At 41.6% G+C, this 21,228-nt stretch overlaps 1 protein-coding gene across 15 annotated transcripts in view; it reads left to right on the plus strand.

The window, feature by feature from the left end:
* Positions 1-21,228, plus strand: part of PAK3 (p21 (RAC1) activated kinase 3) — a 275,538-nt gene that overhangs the window by 247,299 nt on the left and 7,011 nt on the right. For all 15 annotated transcript variants that reach the window (XM_068532427.1, XM_068532429.1, XM_068532413.1 and 12 more), the window contains 4 exons: positions 710-827; positions 2,249-2,348; positions 2,854-3,050; positions 18,170-18,307. In XM_068532427.1, coding sequence (XP_068388528.1) covers positions 710-827; positions 2,249-2,348; positions 2,854-3,050; positions 18,170-18,307 — 553 coding nt within the window. The remainder of the gene's footprint in view (positions 1-709; positions 828-2,248; positions 2,349-2,853; positions 3,051-18,169; positions 18,308-21,228) is intronic.

Genomic DNA, 21,228 nt, shown 5'->3' on the forward strand with positions numbered 1-21,228 from the left:
CATTGCCAACATGAGTCTCTTTGATTCTCTTTGATTCAGCCACTACCTGAAAAGATTTCAGTAATTAATTGAGTAGAATCAAAAATAATGCTGAGATCTGAATAAACTATCCTGTAAAACTGTATGCCGCATAGCACAGGGAGATCAGCTCGGTGCTTTGTGACCACCTAGAGGGGTGGGATAGGGAGGGTGGGAGGGAGGGAGATGCAAGAGGGAAGAGATATGGGAACATATGTATATGTATAATTGATCCACTTTGTTATAAAGCAGAAACTAACACACCATTGTAAAGCAATTATACTCCAATAAAGATGTTAAAAAAAAAACAAACAAAAAACTGCATGCCATGGGGCAGTTCAGTCCAAGAAGTCAACACTGTGGCTTGAGTTATCCAAAAGGGCTATTCACTGATCCTGTTCATTGAAACTAGCTTTTCACAATGGAAGGATTGGCAGTAGTCAGTCACCAGAGGCCTCCTTGCTCTTTTCCTTCCTTCCATGGTGCACTTTTATCTGATGATCCTTTGATTTCCATGCATATTCTCTTCTAATGTTAAGGAAGTGTCTCATACGCATTATTGATATTTTCCTCTTGTTATGTAATATGACCGAATGCAGAGACTAACTGCACATTGCCTTCTTAATGGAAATATAGAAGGGTCTCTACTTCCTTAGGCCTGAGTCAACGTCTTTTTCTTCTCTCCTTGTAGCTACTTAGTGGGTGATGAACTATGGGTAGTCATGGAATACTTGGCTGGTGGCTCTTTGACTGATGTGGTCACAGAGACCTGTATGGATGAAGGGCAGATAGCAGCCGTCTGCAGAGAGGTAAGAAAATAGAGCATTTCTCTGGCTGATGAGAACACCAAGATTGACAGTTTTTTATCTTTGATTATTCAGAATGTTTGTAACATCAAAGGAGCAATAGTACATCTTTTGTACTAAAAAACAGTTGAAGATCCTAACTCCAATTTAAATGCTAACCCTCCCTCCCCAGCCCCTTTGTTTATTTTAGTTGCTTTGCTGTGGATCTTTTTGAGTTCTATTATGCCATTCACGAGGTGCCATATCTAAGCCTGCATGCTGGAGTCTTGGTGACTATGGAAAACAGTAATGTTGGCATGGAACTTCTTTCTGACTGGGGGGAATTTTTACATGACAGTTATTTTGCCTTGCATATGCAATGTAATACATGTATAATATAGACCACATTATAATCCAATCATTTTCTAGAAGGCAGTTTAAATAAGATCCTCCCTCAGTCCAGAAAGTAGTTGCTTCCATAGTACAACCTTCACCTCCCTTGGAGCCCTCCAGTGAGTCTGTGTCTGCCTCTTTTCCAACAACAGTGGCATGTCCCTAGTTTCAAGCTAAACGAAGGATATTTTATTATATTAATTTTTTCAATATAAAAAAAACCCACAAATACTCCTCACTGGAGTCTCATCTTGGGTGTTACCCTCTACCCCATTCGTTGAGGTTTTCTATAGACACAAGGAGGAACTCTGACCCACTGAAACTTGAAAATCAATGATAGCAAAACAAAACCAAATACTTCCAACTAGTCTTTCGTTGTTTTTGTATTTTAAATTGTTCACTTAAATTTCCTCCTTCCCAGTATGCACACATATCCACCAAAAACATATATTTTCTATTCATGCAATTAATCAAACTTAAAATATTCAGGGGATTCTTCAACCTTTAGCCTGTGGTTTCCGTCTTTTAGTATTACAATGCAAAGCCATTTCCAAACAAGTACCTATAGTTACTTCAGAGCCTAGATAGTGGTTCCCAAACCTGGCGGTTGGTCCATCAGAAATAGCTTGGGGCACTTGTTTTAAATGCAGATTCCAGAGTTCCACTCCAGACCTACTACATGAAATCATACCACAGATGCAGATGCTTACTGTATCTGTAAAAGACCAAGCTGAATCCATATCCTCCAGATAAGTAAGTCAAAGTATGATTATAGTAATTCGTTCATTTGGCTGTATTAACGATTTAGTGCTACTTATCACTCCATCACTCTTCATGTCCAAGTCTGATTCGGGAGCTTTCACATGTATAACGCTAAGTTGCATCACTGATGTAAATGGTAACATGATTTCAAAATGGCATTGAAAACCTTTAGTAATTTATTTCACCCAACAACATAAAATTATACCCTTGCCCAAAATTTATCTAGAAATGAAGCACATCTAAACAAATTTTTGTGATATAATTAGAACTTTTTTTTCCTGATTCAATAGTGCCTCCAAGCTTTGGATTTCTTGCACTCAAACCAAGTGATCCACAGAGACATAAAGAGTGACAATATTCTCCTTGGGATGGATGGCTCTGTTAAATTGAGTAGGTATTATGGTTCAGATGGCATATGAGAGAGTGTCAAGGGATTTCTACTCTTTTACTGTCTATCTTGAGAAGAAAAGGGCTATTGAAATTGATGGGTTTGAAGGCATTTAGAGCCCAGTTTGAGGTAAAGAGTTTTTCTAATGTTGTGTTCCTGTAGATCGTGACCAGATTTAGGGGGTTCGATAGTTCAGAATTTCTAATGGCTTCCATCTGCTGGATGACAAATACCTAATTAGAAAACTAAAAGATTTTGTAAGTTAGAGGGAACAGTGTGGGGAGGGAACCAGATTGAGGTCTAGTAAAAATGACATCACATCAGTCGGTTATTTCAGACCTGTTTAAAATCTGGACCAGCTGAGAGGTCAGGTAACAAAAGGATATGAGCCAGGCAGTTGTAGAAGCTCAGAGTCTAACTAAAGGAAAGTATGGCCGTATCTGAAAGTGACCTCTTGTAAAAGAAAAAGAATTTGAGCTGATTTTAACTGACTTTTCTTCTCTGCAGCTGATTTTGGGTTCTGTGCCCAGATCACCCCTGAGCAAAGTAAACGAAGCACTATGGTGGGAACTCCCTACTGGATGGCACCTGAGGTGGTGACTCGAAAAGCTTATGGTCCAAAAGTTGATATCTGGTCTCTGGGGATTATGGCGATTGAAATGGTAGAAGGTGAACCCCCTTACCTTAATGAAAATCCACTCAGGGTAAGTCGAAAGAAAACTCAAGTACTTCATCCGCAGGAAAGGGAAAAAGCCAAATGTCATTTCTTGTCTCCACTAAAAGTGGCCAGAATGGGGTCTTTCATGGGACAAGTGACCTAGAAGCTTCAAGTTACAATTTTCAAAATTACTATGAGTTATTTCCTGTTTCTCTTAAGATGTCTCAACAGTTTTTTCAAATGCTTCGATATCACTATTTCTAATGCCAGAGGTCTTTAAAATTCTTTAGTATAGCTTTCTGCTGTTAAAAAAAAATGTAGCTTTTTTTGTTAAAGCAAGATGTGGGAAGAAAACAGTATTTTTATCACGTGCCATGGTTAAATGATCTATCTAGGAAACACTTACTTTATAATTACTTTAACAAAGTAAATAAACACATTTCCAGAACAGCTATAATTTTTTTAATTAGATTTTGTTTCATTATCAGTAATGATTTATTAAACAACAGCAGCATGGTGGGTAGTGAATGGAACACAAGATAGACACAGCACCAGCCTGGTGAAATCACAAACTTTATTAGACTGTCAAGTAGAAAATGAATGGAAATCGTTTGTGTTGGGTAACTCAGTTTGCTACTGCAGAATCAGAGGTTTGATTCTTACGTGGTCTGGTTACTTCTACGAAGAGAAAAGCTCCGTTTTGGAGTCTACCACCACCATCTTTATTCAGAGAATGGCAAAGGAGCATGAAAGAAATGCTTGCTCAGTACAGAAGTGAGCCAGTAGCTGTTTTGTTGAATAAAGCCTAAAGGTGAGCCAGAAGCTGTGTTATATACCCAATATATAAAGGGCATCACACTATTGAGAAAAGGAAATACGCACTGATTCAAATTCTGATCTCAAAACCCATGCAAAGTGCCAGTGCCAAAGGCATCTTGCATACTGTTTGCTTCATTACCACTAAGAGTCTGAAATTGAATTTTACCCTTAGTATACAAAAACCATTAGTAAATGGTTAAGTGTTTACACGTTAAGCTTATAAGATCCATATTCAAGCCAAATATATGTGGCTTTCTGTACATGTAAAGAAACCTACAAGCTAATTATCTAGTTATTTTGCAGTTGAACATTTTGTAATTGGGAGCTGCATTCCCCGTGTATGGAGAGGGGGACGGCCTCCTCCTCACCCCCTCCTAATTTCTCTCTGGTACTTGGCCTCTTGTCCTAATCCCGGCACTGATTAGAAAATAACAGATAGGAGTGAATGCCCTAATGAATGCTATGGGCTATTGCTCTGGTCTCATGAAACAATCTGGAGGTGCGATGTGACTGAGTGGAAAAAGAAGGGGCATTTTCCCACCGTTTGTGGGTCAGCCCTCCATGAATTGAATCAAGCCCACCCCTGACCTATGGACCAGCGCATCAGGATAATTACATGGGCTTGTCCTTATTGTTTAACCACCTTTGCCCATTAAGAAGTAGCAGTGAAAGTACACATCAGGTCCCTTGTTTCCATGGATTTCCTCCTCTAAGTCTTTGGAGTTTGGAGGCACTAAACGGATTATGGCTATTTTGCTTTCTGCCTTCTAATGAGTAATTTACAACCTGCAAAATTTAAGGATTAAATCAATGGCTCTGTAAAGCAACTGGTCTCAGTAATGCATTTATTACCTTCTTCATTCCCCAATTACAGTTGATCGCTCTTCAGCTAGGCTGTTAATCGTTAGAAAAAAGGAAACAAGTTTTAATCTTTATGGGCATCTTCTAGCCTAGGATTAGAGCTAATAATTAACAGCTTGTCTCTTAGGATCCACAGCCTTGTATCTAAATAAGTACTTGTAGATTAACAAGACACCAGGTTCAGGAAGCCTACATTAAGGCTATAACACAAAGATTCGTCAGAAAGACCACCCGGTTGAATTCCACTGACAAGGATTTACTCTCCATGTGTGATCAACCTCCAATGACTCAGTCACCAAGTCCGTATGGTGCCGGCCCTCTATCTGTCTGCCAGGCGCCACAAGGACCTTTTAAGTTTTGATTTTAGATATGTTGTCCTCATGTTCTCTTAAATAAAAGCCAATGTTCCCGGCTATATGCCCTTATTTGGAATTTGAAAAATGTAGTCACTGAAACCCTGGAGAGATTGGACAGAAAAAGATATACCATGACCCTGTTGGAAGCCTGTGTTTTCTTGGATCCTGGTGACCAGGCCATGTGTGGGGAAATAGAAAATCGCAGAACTTTGGGAGAGGTATAAAAGAGAACTGGCTTAGCCCTTCTTTCTTTAAAATCCTTCCAAGACCACCACTCATCCACCTCTTTAGGCTTTGAGGAGGAAAAAAGGAAGGAAGTGGAAGGGAGACAGAGTGGTAGAGTGAAGGCTAGCATGTTGATATGAAAAGCATTTGGCCCACGGAGTCAAGCAAAACTGGGTGGGTCTCGGCTCCACCACCTGCCAGCTCTGTGACCTTCAGCAAGTCATTCAAAACCTTTATAAGCCTGTTTCCTGTGTGTAAAATGGGGACAATATCTCTCCTACAGAGTTAGTGTGAAAACTAAATGAAATAATGCATGTAAACACCTAGCACAGTGTGTAGCTCATTGTAAGGAGAATGGGGGAGGGGATTTATATATCAATAGAAAAGTGAGAAAGGATCCTTAGAATACTTTTTACCCATTCATGAAGGGAGACTGGATTCCCCACTTCCCACAAGAACTTCCCTTCCACACTGACTATGCTCACATCCCTTTGAGGAGTGGAGGGTCCTCCACAGTTTGGTATAAATGACCATGAACAGGTAACACTGAGCAGCAGAGGTTAAAGGTAAAATCTGGGGCTGTACATTCGAAGGCTGTTTGCATTTCACTGTGGCTTTTTTTGTGTCTTTGTCGGCGTCCGTTGGAACTGAGCAAACCCTCTTGAAATATTGCTTGTTAACATACCACTGATGCAAGGAATTAGCGACTCCCCCCCTCCCCCCAGTTATAAAGCGGTTGGGATTTTTTTTAATGTAAATTGCTCTGTACTAATTGACCTAATTTGCTCATAAAATGCCTTTTAAAGGTCAGAGAGTTATTAACTGTGCCGATGTTATGAGGTTGGTACCCTTCCAGAGACAGAGAGGAGACAAGTTCCTCACTGAAGTCTTTGCACTCAACATAATTGGCCTTGGATGCCTTGTTCTGTGACCCACGGGCATTTTTAGTGAAGCCTCCAATAATCAAGTGCCTTGTTCTTTTTGTTTGCCAAAGTGACTGGAGTTAAAATCGAACTTCCCCTGTGGATATGCAAATCAAACGTTGGTACACTGCTCATCTCCCCAACTTTTGTGTTAATTTGAAGTTATCTTTTTATAAACCTGTGATTATAATGACCTGATTCTAAATAAGGAGGCACAGTCATTTCCATAAAACGAATCTTTGGTTTGTTGGTGTTGTTTTTATTGCTCAGCACTAAGAGAGTGCCTCTTTCTTAACTTGGCATTCCACATAATGGGGCTGTTCTTGTCAATGGGTTTTGAGGGATTTTGGTGTTTGTGAAACGTCTCAGTGACATCCAGTTGAGGTCCCTCCTGGACCCTGTGGATGAAGCCCTTTTGCTGTGTAATTTTCCAGACCTTTATCCTAGCTGAGATGAACTTTCAGTGTTCTCTTTCTACCCTTGCTTTAAGCATCTGTGAAACCGTATCAAACACCGGATCTTTGGAAGACAGTTATCGGTATCAGGAAGAGATTATCTGAAGGCTAAAAGTAGTATTTAGGATAGTATGTGAACCACCTATCCTGTACTAGTGGTTCTCCTCCTTGGTTGGACACTGGAATCATCTGTGGAGCCTCAAGAACAAATGACGTCAAGTTCCCACACCAAGGCCTAGAGCAAATACAAAGCTCTGTGGCAAGCCCTTTGTAGAACCCCGTCTATATTGAAACCAGTTCTTCATCAGCCCTCTTTGAGCATGGTTGTTCAACCAGAAAAGAGCATGCTATCATTCTGCCCACATTTCTCCTTTTCATCTAAAAAAAATATCATGAGTCACTTTGTTGAAATCCTGACACACCCTGGCATTCTTTGATTTACCATTCCAGCAACGCTGTCAAAAAAGAAATGACATTAGTTCAGTATATACCTCTATAATATGCCCATTTTCTTTTTCAATTTTGCTTCTCCTGCAGATGGAGTCCATCATTACAATGTGCTAGCTGTTGTGTACATAACACATATGGGTGATCATAAAGCCATCAGTCTGGCTACTCATGATTAGGAGTGCATAAACTGTATGGCCAGAGAGAAGGGAGAGCAGAAGTGTAAATTCAGACCTGTTGTCTACATTAAGAGGCTCCCTCCTCCCCCTACCCCCACACTTGAAGCACTACACACATGTTAGTTTCTTCTTCTTTTTTATTATAGAACCGGGGAAATTCTGGTTAGCTTGTATGTCTAGAGAAGAGAGTTAAGCAGAAGAAGAGAATCTCTAGCAACTAAAAAGCAGCAGCTAAGGGCCAAAGTGCTGGAACCTGTGCTGTGGATTGGAATGTCTGGGTTTGATGGCGCGTGCTCATTTGGAATTAAAGTCAGACATAAACTTCCTGAGCGCCAGAGAAGCAAGCATACTTTGCTAGCACTCAGTCAATATTGTTTTGAATGTATTTCAGGAAGAGCTGGGAGCATTCCCTTCTTTTTCCGTAAGCCACTATGGAACAGCAAGGTTTATTGATGGTTTGTTGACACTTCTCCTACTTTGAGGGCAAACCTATGCCTAAAAGGAGGGGTGAGTTGGGATAACTGCAACTAAAATAATTGTAGAACAGTGACAGGGTTTCTTTTTAATCAGAAAAAATATTGCCTGTCAAAAGATAGACAGCTCTTAAGAATCATTGGTTGTCAGGAATTTAGCATAGGAAAATGGGACCTAGCCATAGGAAAGCTGCAAGTCTCATTTAGATTGTACTTCAGAAGCAGACAGTTCACACTGGTGAGTTATGACCCAGAAGACAGCCAAAGGAGAAATTGCTTCCACAGCAAACGAAAATCTGAGACTCTGACCAGGCGAAGAGGAGGCAAAGAAAGATGACAAATGTGGTGACCAGGGACCTGCTGTTGGCCATGACTGATATTCCCTTATCCTACTGTTTATTATCTTATCATTCCTCAGTGTCCTTAAAGCAAGGCTTGGGAATAAGCCAAGGATGCATATGCCCATTGCCCTAATAGGTACCAGACCTATAACTAAGTAGTTAAGTCCGTTGAAATCAAAGTTCATTCTAAATGGACAAATCACAGAGTGTGATGATGGACATTTGGCCCCTGAAATGCCCACTCACATGTTTATCCTATGGCTTTTTAAATCTGTGTTTTTGCCAATGAAAAATGACTTCACCAAGAAAATTAGGGTTAGCTTGATAATTAAGATAATTTCTGACCTTTGTCGTCATTTTGAAATATACCTTTTCCAACCTGATTGCAACATCACTTGAGAAGACCCTTTGCATTCTGATAAAAGGATACTCTGAGGTGTCTTGTATAAGCCTCTCAGCAGAGAAAGTTAACTTAATTAAGGCAATCTTAGCTCTGTAGCTGCAAGAGCCAACGTTCTAACAGTATCACCAAAAACAGGCTGACCTTTTTGCTGTAGCTTTCTTCCTCCCTCCCTCCTTCCCCCCCTCCCTTCCTCCCTTCCTTCCTTCGTCCCTCTCAACCTCCCTTCCTCACTCTTTCTTCCTTCCTTCCTTTCTTTTTCTTTTCTTTCCTTTCCTCCTTCCTCCTTCCTTCTTTTTTGTTTTTTTCTTTTTTTATAAATTTCTTTCATTATTTATTTTTTGGCTGCGTTGAGTCTTCGTTGCTGAGCTCAAGCCTTCTCTAGTTGCAGCGAACGGAGGCTACTCTTCTTCATATTAAACTTTTTATTAAAACTGAGTCTTTACAATATATTTAAAATGACATGTTCCACAGGCTACTCTTCATTGCGGTGTGTGGGCTTCTCACTGCGGTGGCTTCTCTTGTTGCCGAGCACGGGCTCTAGGCGTGTGGGCTTCAGTAGTTGTAGCACACGGGCTCAGTAGTTGTGGCTCACGGGCTCTAGAGCGCAGGCTCAGTAGTTGTGGCACACGGGCTTAGTTGCTCCATGGCATGTAGGATCTTCCCGGACCAGGACTTGAACCCGTGTCCCCTGCATTGGCAGGCGGATTCTTAACCACTGCGCCACCAGGGAAGGCCCCTTCCTTCTTTTTTAAAGCGTTGCCCCACTGCTTAGATGGCAAAATCCATCAGCACTTTTCATCTCTGTGTGGCCAGTGAATGTGATGGGACCAGACAAGGAACTATCTAGTGTCTCAACCAACGGTATGCATCATGTGAGTCAAAGAGTGAATTCTGTTCCCAGGTCTGCCAGTCAGGAGTCCCCTGACCTTGTATAGATTACTTCTTGCTGGGCCTCTATTTCCTTATCGTTTCAAACAAATGGAATTCGACAAGATTATTGGTTACCAATGGACTCCTAGAATTCCATGGAGGTCCTTGGGGCCCAGGGGGGAGGTCATGTGGCTCTTGAGTCCACCAAAATAGTTCCTCTTTAACTTGTTTTCTGTATCGGGCTTCCACATGAAATTTAGTTAAATAAAAGGGGAAATTCCTGGGTCTCTTACTCTGATTCTGTATTCTTAGGCTGTAGATAGGCTACAGCCTTCCCTGAGTGCCAGAAGGGCCAGGGTTTGAGTATGCGTTGTCTGTAGGAGTGCTTCCAGAGTTGTGACCTTCAGAAAGCTGCTTGGATACATCTCTGTCATCATCTCGTGACTAAGTCTGTATTCCATAGAGTGGAAAAATCCGCCTTTCCCTACCAGGAAAGACACTTGATCATGATGCAAAGCATGCTGCATGTGGGACTGGGCAAGCCCGCTCTGACAGGAATCTTGGGGAGAAGCCAGGGAAGAGCAAAAGAGTGATAAAGCTGTTGCAGGGACCCATGATCTACACTCTGGGGTGTATCGGGAAGAATAGCATGTTACGGTATACAGCACTGTTCAGCTGATGAACTGCATATAAAACAGAAGTTGAAACCAATTTATGTGAGCAGTAATGTATGTTTCACAGATCATATCACACTCCAGCTGGATTTTGATCCTAATATGGTAATTTGGAAAAGCTCCAGAGAATCAGGGACTTAGTCCCTTCCTGCTCCAATATTCTGAAGTGAGATAGGAACAAACGTATTACGGTAAACGGTATCTTGGAACTAGAACCTAGGTGTGGGTTGAAGAGAAAATGGGAGGTGAGGAAGTCAACATACCAAATATAGGTGATGTTTTGAGAAGTTTTATGTGAGAAGGACCGGAGAAATGGGGCAGTAGCAGAATGGATCCTAGTATCGGGTCCCCTTGACCTTCCTGATTTGTTGAGCCTTTATCTTCATTTCTCTTCCTCTTCACTCCACTGACCACCTTCTCTCCCCATGGTACTTTGGCCCCAGTCCTCGTCCTGTATTTCCCTGCTCCCTCTGCTTCTTCCAGCTTTTTTTCCCCTCTACCTCCTGCTCCATTTTGCTTTCCTGCTTTTCCATCTCTATGCCCACCCCTCCCCCACTTCCAAACCCCCTGTGGTTCTCAACCTTGGGTGTTGCTTGGGCTGCCCAGGGTGGCTTCCTGAGCACACGTAGCCTGCTCCACGTTTCCTGACAAGCACTATTAATCCTGAGAGATTAGAATGAGCATGTACATTATCAGACTCATCTGGTCTTTATTTTCTGGCAGTGGCCAGGTTTTTTTTTGGTTTTTTAAAAATAAATTTATTTATTTATTTATTTGTTTTTTTGGTTTTTTGGCTGTGTTGGGTCTGCGTTGCTGTGCGCGGGCTTTCTCTAGCTGCAGCCAGCGGGGGCTGCTCTTCGTTGCGATGCGCGGGCTTCTCATTGTCATGGCTTCTCTTGCTGCAGAACACAGGCTCTAGGCGCATGGGCTTCAGTTGTTGTAGCACGTGGGCTCAGTAGTTGTGGCGCACAGGCTTAGTTGCTCCGCAGCATGTGGGATCTTCCCGGGCCAGGGCTCGAACCCATGTCCCCTGCATTGGCAAGCAGATTCTTAACCACTACACCACCAGGGAAGCATAGTGGCCAGTTTTTCATGCTTGAAAGGAGCAGTCTAAAGCTAAGCCAAGACCTAATCAGTCAGTGGTACCTAATTACCTTTACCATCAAGCTATAAGGGAATAGATCTGTAATAGGCTCAACAACAGCAGCAGAGCCCCCTACCCCCGTGCAGAATTTGGTGACAGATGAGAGCTACTATGCAAGACAAGCAGGGAACTAAGTTAGGCCACAGTGCTTATTCAGTTATCACACTGAACCGTTGTGTTGAATAAGTCAAAATAGGGAATACAATGGTAGTTATAATATAGCAATTTCATTTTTTGTAGATTTGGCCCCATTTACTCTCTTCTTAGAAAGAAATGTCAGGGCTTTTCATGAAATCCATAAACACATCAGAGGCAGTAACACACTCTGGCCTTTAACCTCTGAAATCCCAGGTCATGAGTAAACTAAGTCCTAAGGTGTCAAGTCACTCATTGCCAAATCTCTCCCGTAAAACACTCAAAGGTAGTTGAAAATTCCAAAATGAGAAAGGAACCAGGACAGCAGTAGGTTACAGGCAACAACCAGAGGACACACTGCTTATAAACTCCCAACATATATACAGACACTGGTGAATACAATATGAAGCCTAACTGGGCACCTGCCTTTTGTTCCCCATTTCAAAGTAAGTGGGAAAACGATTGACCTCCAGGGGGTCCATTTCCTCTGGTAGAGGTAGAGGTAGAGGTAGAGTTGCGCGTGCTCAGTGTGCCTCATCTCTTGAAGAGACCTTGTCTGCCTCTGCTTACGAGAATTACTAGCTCAGAGGCTGGGAACACTGGGAGGTGATGCCGTGCAGTGGTCAGGAGCGTGGACTCTGGGCTCACAGTCATTGGATTCAGATATTGACTCCCTCATTGCTAGTTGTGTGATGTTGGGCAAATTATTACATTAACCCTACCTCCCTCAGTTTCTTCATTTGTCAGTTGGGGATCATAATCAAGTATAACTCGGGGGGGTTATTGTATGAATCAAGTGAGCTAATAGTAATCATTCAATAACTGCTAGCTAATAATATTTCCCATGAAAACAGTATTTAAACAGATATTAAGATATAGATGAATAGCCCTTTGTCTTATAGTTACATTGTTTGTTTTTTAATTTATTTATTTTTATTTTTGGCTGCACGCAGGCTTTCTCTAGTTGCAGTGAGCGGGGGCTACTCTTCGTTGTGGTGCACGGGCTTCTCACTGCCGTGGCTTCTCTTGTTGTGGAGCACGGGCTCTAGGCACGTGGGCTTCAGTAGTTGTGGCTCACGGGCTCAGTAGTTGTGGCTTGCGGGCTCTAGAACGCAGACTCAGTAGCCGTGGCACACAGCCTTATCTGCAGCATGTGGGATCTTCCCAGACCAGGGCTCGAACCCGTGTCCCCTGCATTGGCAGGCAGATGCTTAACCACTGCACCACAAGGGAAGCCCCAACATTGTTTGTTAAATAGACTTTTATGGGCCAGGCTGAGAGCCTGTTCACCATGTATAACACGATTTCCATGGGAAAATGTGTTTTGAGTCCCAAATATTCAACTTAGAAAGAAATGCTCACACCATACCTTCTCCTCTTTGTAAAGGGAGTCTTTATAACAGTGCCGGGACCTCTCAGGGTTACTAACACATTTCCGTTTAAGTCTCCTGGTTTGTCTTCTAACGTCTTAACCTAAACTTTATAAACTGTTAAAATGAACTGAAGTCACAGACTGAAGCTTTTTAATTAAATGGTTAGTCCAGTTGCAAAACTGCCTTAATGAAAATGTATTGGGTACATATGGATTGTTTTGGGACTTCTTTGGAGAAATGTGGTAACTTCTAAGATGACCACTTTGATCTTTTTTAACTGAGGAAATTGCCAGTAAGGTAAATTGAATTATTCCTCCAACTGGGTAAAGTCGTTTTCTCTGAGTACTAAGGTAAATTTAGTTGCACATCAGGGTCCGCAGAAAACTGCAAAGTTTGTGTGTCATTGCCAAGTGATATAGAGTTATTAAAAATTCCGGAACACCAGAAACTTCTAGGTAATGTGTGTATCACAAAGAAGAAAGGCACCATTTTCTGGCCAAAGGTTGTCTGTCTAACATTATAAATAAGGTCACGGGGCCTATCTTGCCTCACCTTAAGAATTAAACAGACCTTGTTTAATGATGTAGCTGAAGAAAAATCAAGAGCGCCTTCTCTGTTCGCAATCAGTCAGAGAAGACTAAGTTGCTGTGTTTCAAGTTCCAGAGAGAACTTATTGTCTCCGCTTCCTCTCTGGGTTTGCCCGCAGCAGATTACCATGTTGTGGACCTCTTTCTCCAGCTTTCCCTCTCTTTGATGTCATCCCCTTACCTACATTGCTCATGGAGCTTTCTTCCTTCTCCCACACTGAGGAGTTGGGTAGTCAGAAGTTCCCACATGCCAAGCCTGTTCAACTCAGAAAGGGTGTTTTTGTCATTCTCTGTATATCTTCTTATATGTTTACTAGTTCACTTTAGGTTCTGAGCTTTAATACTTTGTAAAGTCTGTCATATTCCCAGCTCAATTAGATTTATTTATACATTTTGGCTCTCATTTCATTTAGCAACAAAAACATTTATTGAGCACCTATTTTGAGCCAGTTGCCATAAAATCCAGAGATGATTGTGACACAGTTCCTACCTTCACAGTCTAGGAAGACAGACCAGTGAACAAGTAACAAGTATTCACCCTACAATGTGAAAACAGACGTATAAACAAAGGGCTGTGGTAGCTCAAAGGAGGGAAGGACTAACTGTATCTGCACGGTGACCACCATCCCAGTTTGCTTGGCACTGAGGGACATAGGACCTTCAGTAGTAAAACCCAGGACAGTCCCCAGAAAATTGAGGTGGTTATTCACCGTATCCATCTGGGAGCGATGGAGAAGACTTTAAAAAGGAGGTGCCATTTGAAATAGAAATTATAAGGCAAGTAGAAGTTTACTAGGCAGTTAAGGGAGCAGCATTTCAGGCAGATATAAAAGAGCATTTCTTACTATGGGAATGATGAACTAATTGGCATGAATAGTATGTGAGCTTTGGCCAATGTGTGTACGTATGTGGAGTTGGGGAAAGCAGGGCTCTAGGGTGAGAAGAGAACAGATGAGGACTAGAAAGGGAGGCGGGACCAAATCATGGAGGACCTTCTATGCCATGCAAAGGAATCTTTACTACGTATGCCATGCAAAGGAATCTTTACTACGTATGCCATGCAAAGGAATCTTTACTACGTATGCCATGCAAAGGAGTCTTTACTACGTATGCCATGCAAAGGAGTCTTTACTACGTATGCCATGCAAAGGAATCTTTACTACATCCTGTGTTTTCAAACAACTATAGTGATCCCTTGGTTCAAATTAAACCTTGCTTGGAAGCATGCATAAATAAAGAAAAAAGAAGTATTTCTCTGATTGAAACACATATGGGTGGGTGCAGGGTCCTAGAATCCCTACATCCATCTCCCTCTCCCACCTCTTTTCCCACTTAGCTGCTCTTGAGGGGAATTTTGGAGAGTCCAGTTTGAAAACCACATCTGTGGACCATAGGGAGCCAGCAGAAATTGTTAAAGCAGAAAAATGGATGCCATGATGAGATTAAAGATGAGACAGATTGTTAAGGAAGATGGACTGAAGAATAAAAAGGCCTGAGTAAGAAAAAACCTATTGGGAGGCTATCATAACAGTCTGAGGGAAGCCCAACCTTTAGCAGAGACAGTGGGAATAGAGGAAAGTGCATGGGTATGAATGACATTTCTAAAGGTTGCATGAACAGAAGCTCCTAGACTGATTAGAGTGAAGGTTCAGGGAGGGGAAGGTTTCCAGTTGAGGAAGGAGAAGTCAGGTATGAATCTGGGTTTCTTACTCAAGGAGCAACCAACTGTAAAGGAAATCTCTAGTCTAATTTCTTTTTTTATTGAGGTATAGTTGATGTACGATATTATATAAGTTTCAGTTGTACAACATAGTGATTCACAGTTTTTAACGCTTATACTCCATTTATAGTTATTATAAAGGGTTGGCTATAGTCCCTGTGCTGTACAATATAGCCTTGTTGCTTTTTTATTTTATACATAGTAGTCTGTACCTCTTAACTCCCTACCCCTATCTTGCCCCTTCCCCCTTCCCTCTCCCTACTGGTAGCCACTAGTATGTTCTCTGTGTCTGTGAGTCTGTTTCTGTTTTGTTATATACATTCATTTGTTTTATTTTTGAGATTCCACATGTAAGTGATATCGTATGGTATCTGTCTTTTTCTGATTTGCTGGGTATTATGCTAAGTGAAATAAGTCTAGTCTAATTTCTCAGCCAGCCCATTTTCTTTGAGTTTTCACTGACTCAGATAAAACCAGAATGTGATCAACTCGTGCCTAGACTGATTTTCCTTGATCTTTCTTCAGCTAAGACTTGACTTTGCTAGGAAAACGCTTTTTGCTGTGATTGTTGTGTTGCCTACAACTGTTTTTGTCTCTCATTAGCAGGGCAGTGGGTAGCAATTTTCTTTTTTGCAAAGATAGGACCCAGCTTACACACAAGTTCATTTTTAAGTTAATTATTTGGAACTCAGAGTGCATTTTCCCATAGAAACGGCATTATGCATAGTGAGTACGTTCCCAGGCCAGTCCACAAAGGCCAGTTTAGCCATAATATAACTGAAAGTGTGGATCTTTGCAATAGAAATTAGTTGGAAATAATACTGTTGCAATTAAAACGAACACAATAGTTGGAAAAGAAATTGTCTGGGTTTTTGTTTCCCTTAAGGGGTAGTACTTGATGAAAAGCAGGTTTAATCCTAGGAGGACAAAGAGAAAGAGATGAAGATTTTTGTGTAAATTGGATGGCACAGCTTTTTAGATTTTATTTTTTAAAGAATTTTGGAGGGTTTTAAAAAATAATAAAAGCAGTCGCGTTCATTGTAGAACATTTGGAAAATTGAAAAATATGTTTTAAAAAATTAAGTCGCTAATAATCCTACCACCCAGAGAGAACCACTGTTAACATGTTGGGGTGTTTCCTGTCAACCTTTTTCTTAGTACGTGGATTGAAGAGAGGTGAGAAGGACTTGAGTAGAGACGTATATGAGCTTGTGGGGAGCAAGGTTATATGGAGTAGAATGTATTGAGCTAAGAATGGTGAAAAGAAAAAGAGAGGAAATGAAACAGTATGGCATGCACACAGACTTAGGGAGAGTGGAAAGGGAAAAAAGAGATGTGTTTGTTTAGGACTGGGTTTGGCTACAGGGCAGAAAAAAGCCAGCAAAGGACGCAGAGTTTGGCGGAATTGTGGCCAGCTGAAATAAGAGAGTTTTAGGAGGAGTTAGCAGATGTAATTTGCAGTAACCAATTTTCTTTTAATGCAGGAACAAAGATGGTTTGTGAGGACAGGTGCCTCAAGCATCAATCATTAAGCCCATTGCTTAATCGGGTGGAGTAAACCAGTTCTCAAAGTGTGGTCCTGAAACCAGCAGCTTCAGTATCACCTGGGAACTTGTTAGAATGCGAATTCTCAGGCCCCTCTGCAGATTTACTGAATCAGAAGCCCTGGGGGGTGACCCAGGAAATCTGTGTTTTAACAAGCCCTCTAGGTGATTCTGGTGCCTGCTGTATAAGTTGACAGCCACTGGATTAAACGGTCCTTTCTAACCCTTTCTAAAGTACATCTCTGGAGGTTTCTGGAAAGGAGGAGAGATGTACTCACCAGCTGATGAAAACTAGCCTGGGAAAGGAGTTTGATAGAAATATTTTTGTTAAAAATATTAGGAGACACGGTGGAAAGGGGGGCTGATAATTTGCTGCGAAGTTCAAGCAAGTTCAAGAGGGAGCGTGTGTTCATGATAGTTAGGAGTCTGGTCGCATAGGCAGGCATAACCCTGGTGGTAATACCTGCAGGAAAACTCCTATTTAGCCTTCAAGACCCTGTTCAAATGCCAAGCTCCTCTGTGAAGCTTTCTCTGAGCTCTGGTGTAAATTGTTTCATCCTTACATTGACTTAGCACTTTCTGTGTTTCTCTATTAGCTCTTGTCTCACTGTATGGTAGCTATCTATAAGTTTCACTAAATTGTGTCATCTTTGAAAGTAGGGCATTCTGCTATTCATCTTTGGATCTCCAGTGTTTAATATGGTACCTGATACATACTCAGTGCTCTAGAATAGTTTGCTTAGAGGAGGCATGAGGAATGGCCAGCTTTTTATGGCTGCAGAGCCTTTGAAATATGGGTTTACTTTCGTGAATTAACCATGGTTCTGGGTCCAACTCTCGGCCTGGAAGGCCAGGGCCCTTGATTTTGTCAGCACACCATGAGTTGATATCTCTCAGTGGTGGCCTTCCACAGCAAAGATCTCAGAGATACATTAGCAACTTATTATTTTACAGTAGGATACAAGATTATTAATGTCAACTTTTCTTATATTTTCTCTTATTATAGGTAGACTTTCATGGGGAACCTAATTAAAATCTATAGGGATACATCTGCCACAGGATAAAAGTACTTGAGTCCTTGGGCCCCAAGGGTTACTTCTCATCCAGGCACTGCCATCTTCTGATTCTCTGTACTTCTCTGATTGCATAATGTAGTCTGTTCATCCCTGGTCCGCTCACAAATATTCTCCAATCAAGATAAACAGTCAGTAAATTACAATCATCTTGGCAACTGTGCCTTCCAGAGGTTATACTTAGGTCGACATGATTGGATGTGTGTGTGTTTCCTCAACTCTTTAGTCACAGATTCCTTGGTTTCATTTCCTAGGTGGTTAATCACACCTTAATTATATATGGATTTTTACTGGCTTAACTAACTCTCATAGGACAGCCTTATAACCTTATTTCCAAGCTTTTGGGGGTGGGGCACCTCACGGTCACCTGAGTTACTGCCAAGAGTAACCATTTCTAAATGTTACAGAAACTTTGCAGTATATGTCAGTGTCATTCTCTAAAATGGAATTTTTAAGACCCAGGATATAAACCAGAAGAAACTGGATTTGTGTCTTGTATGCCAACTCGTGATCCTAATATGTATATGCTGAAGAGATTTTTCTAATGTTTTTTTTTTCTGTAGGCATTATATCTGATAGCCACTAATGGAACCCCAGAGCTCCAGAATCCTGAGAGACTGTCTGCTGTATTCCGTGACTTTTTAAATCGCTGTCTTGAGATGGATGTGGATAGGCGAGGATCTGCCAAGGAGCTTTTACAGGTGACAATGAAACAGGACAGTTACAAAGAGAGAGTCATTATATTGAGCTTTTCCATGTCAACGTGTGACAGTAAGAGAGCGCTGTCAAAAGAGGTCTAGTTTGAGTTAGGCTGTAACCATTTGATCTGAGACCACAGGCACATAAGTATAGGCATGCATCTGATACGTGATTGATTGGCATGTTGCCTTTCTTCTGAGAACTTGGGAGTTCAATCTGTAACTCTCTTTTATTCTTCCTGGAGTCTTATTTTGCAAGGGAAATAACAATGTGAACCTCTGGTGTTGCTGTTTTGTTCTAAACTTTACTTGTGCCCCTGGATGTTGTACGCAGGTGCTCTTGGTCGGAGGTAATTGTCTACATAACTATGCAATTATTTCCATGGCATCTGCTACTCTAATGCTTTACTGGTCAAAGCCCCTTTGCTTGTGATGCCAAATGGCAGGCACCTGCTTGCCTGGGTGAGTACCATCCAGTGGTGAGTGCCTCTGTAACCATTTGTCCTTTTCATGGCTCTCAGGGATTAGTATATATGATGGTAATTAGTACCTACTTTATACCAAATTCTTTACAAACGTTATCTCACTTAATTCTTACAACTCTCTAGGATAGGTGTTATTATCCCCGTTGCAGATGTACAAATTAAAACTCACACAGCTATTGAGTGGCAGAACGTGGATTTGAGCCCTGGATTGTCTGACTTTCTTCCACACAAACCAATTTAGAGGGAAAGAAAATGCATTTATATTGGTAAAGCAATGCATGCCCAGGATTGCACATATAGCTTACTGCTGGGGACTGACTGTTCCTTGGGGAACAAGATAAAGATCTGTAATAGCCAAGAAAAGTGATTGCTCGTTCTCCCTGACTTTGAACACATAATCCAGTCAAACAAAAGGCATAACACTTGGTCATGCAGAGTGTTATTAACCATAGATTCAGTCTGTTTCAGGCCAAACAACAAAAAGTTCCTGTTGCTTCTGAACTCCCTCCAGAGACAGCCACACCCATGCGAAAATATCCCATCCCAACCCAAATCATATCTGGGATAAACCAATTTGGAGGAATTGGGGAGGCTACACCTTGTCTTCTCTGCTACCTGTGAGCATTTCACAGGCTGTCATGGGGCCCGAAAATGTCAGATCTGAAATAGCCCTTTATTAATCCTCCCATTAATACAGCCTCAAATTATAGATGAAAACCTGGAACTTTTGAGTGCTTCATTTCCACATCTTTTCACCCCTCCCACCACCCCACATACACATCCTGGTACACACTCTTATCATGTCCTCTTCCAAGGATGAGTGAAGATACAGGTTCTCTGAAGGTAGCTATACAGTTATGCAGGTAATTGAATCGATTATCTAGTTAATTCCTTCCCCAACAATACTCTTATCTGAACCAGTCAGATTTCTGATGCAAAATGATATTTTGAGAAAATTGAAGACTTTGTTGCATCTTCGCCTTTTACACATATAGGCTATAATCTGTATATCACCTTAAGTCCATATAACTCCATTCTCTGACTCTAGCCCATTTTAGAGGTTAGAAAGGAGAGAGATACATGGCATTCACACCACTGGAAGGCTTGAGAAAAGACAGAAATAAGTGGATTTTTATGGAGCAATTTCTGTTAAAGGCATGATTCCTACTCTTCAGAAGTTCACAGTCTCCTTAGGAACATGAAAAAAATGCAAGATTGTTTAGAGACTCAGTCAACCCAAGGCCGTTCAAACAGTAAATGTCACGGTTGATTAGAGACGTACATCTATGGGCTATGGCATTCAGAAAATGTCTGCGAAAAGGGAAGAGTTCGGCTGGGCCTTGAAAGACAGATCAGTTTTAGATAGTTTGAGGGGAAAGGGGGAAGGAATTTCAGGAGGAAGGATTATCGCATGACCAAAGGCATGTAGGCACGGTTCAAGGGAACAGAAACTAGACGGTGTAGCTGAAGTAAAGAGTTCCAGTAAGGAAAGCCGCAGGAGACAGGACGTAGAGAGCCTTGAACACCAGGCTAAAGGGTAGGGGCTGTAGGCAGTGGGGAAACACTGAAGATATCTGAGGGACACACCTGCTGAAAGCTTTGTTCAGGAAGATGAATCTGGTGGTATGCAATAAGAATCAGCAATAGAAAAAAATTGGAGGCTGGAAGATGGGGGGGTTATTGTTATAATTTAGGATTAAGTTGATTAGGCCTAGGGAAAGCAAGAGATAATTGTAAAAGGCATTGAAAAGGAAGCACTTGGTAACTGATTGCATGTGGAACATAAGGGGGAGGAACACAGAAGTGACCTCAGAATATCAAACCAGTGGTAGAGTTCAGCAAAAGCAGAAGTGATAGAGGATAATACTACAGTGGCTAACGCTGATTGGCTTCAATGTAGCTTACAATGAACTGTCACTTACCTCATTTAACCATTGCGATAAGCAAAGGAGAGGATTGAACCTAGGTGCTCTGACTCCAAAGCCCCTGTAGCTTACATCACACAAGAGTACCCTATTTGGTAGATTTGAACGTACATTTTTAAATGTTGAGTTCAAGGTGGCAGAAGGACATTCAAAAGGAAATATCCAGCAGGCAATTGGAGAAATAGGAGCAGAATTCAGGAAAGACATCATCAGGTGACACAGTGGACATTTGGGAGTCATCTCCATAAAGCTTGATGAGACGTTGGAACCATGAAAAGGAATGAGCTCTCCAAGGAATTAAATTAGAAAAAGAAGATGATGAGAGTCAAGTTCTGGGAGGTGGGAAGAGGAAGTGAAACCAGGGAGGAAGATAGAGAGGGAGGGAGTAGTCAGTGAGCATGTATGTGGAAGAGAATCGAGACAGTAGAATGTCACAGGCCCCCAAAGAGAACAACATCTCAAAGAAGAAAGGGATATTCACTTGTTTGAAGCACTGCAGAGGGGCCAAAAAAGA

This window comes from Eschrichtius robustus, chromosome X (genome assembly GCF_028021215.1).
Source record: "Eschrichtius robustus isolate mEscRob2 chromosome X, mEscRob2.pri, whole genome shotgun sequence".
NCBI classification, from domain to species: domain Eukaryota; kingdom Metazoa; phylum Chordata; class Mammalia; order Artiodactyla; family Eschrichtiidae; genus Eschrichtius; species Eschrichtius robustus.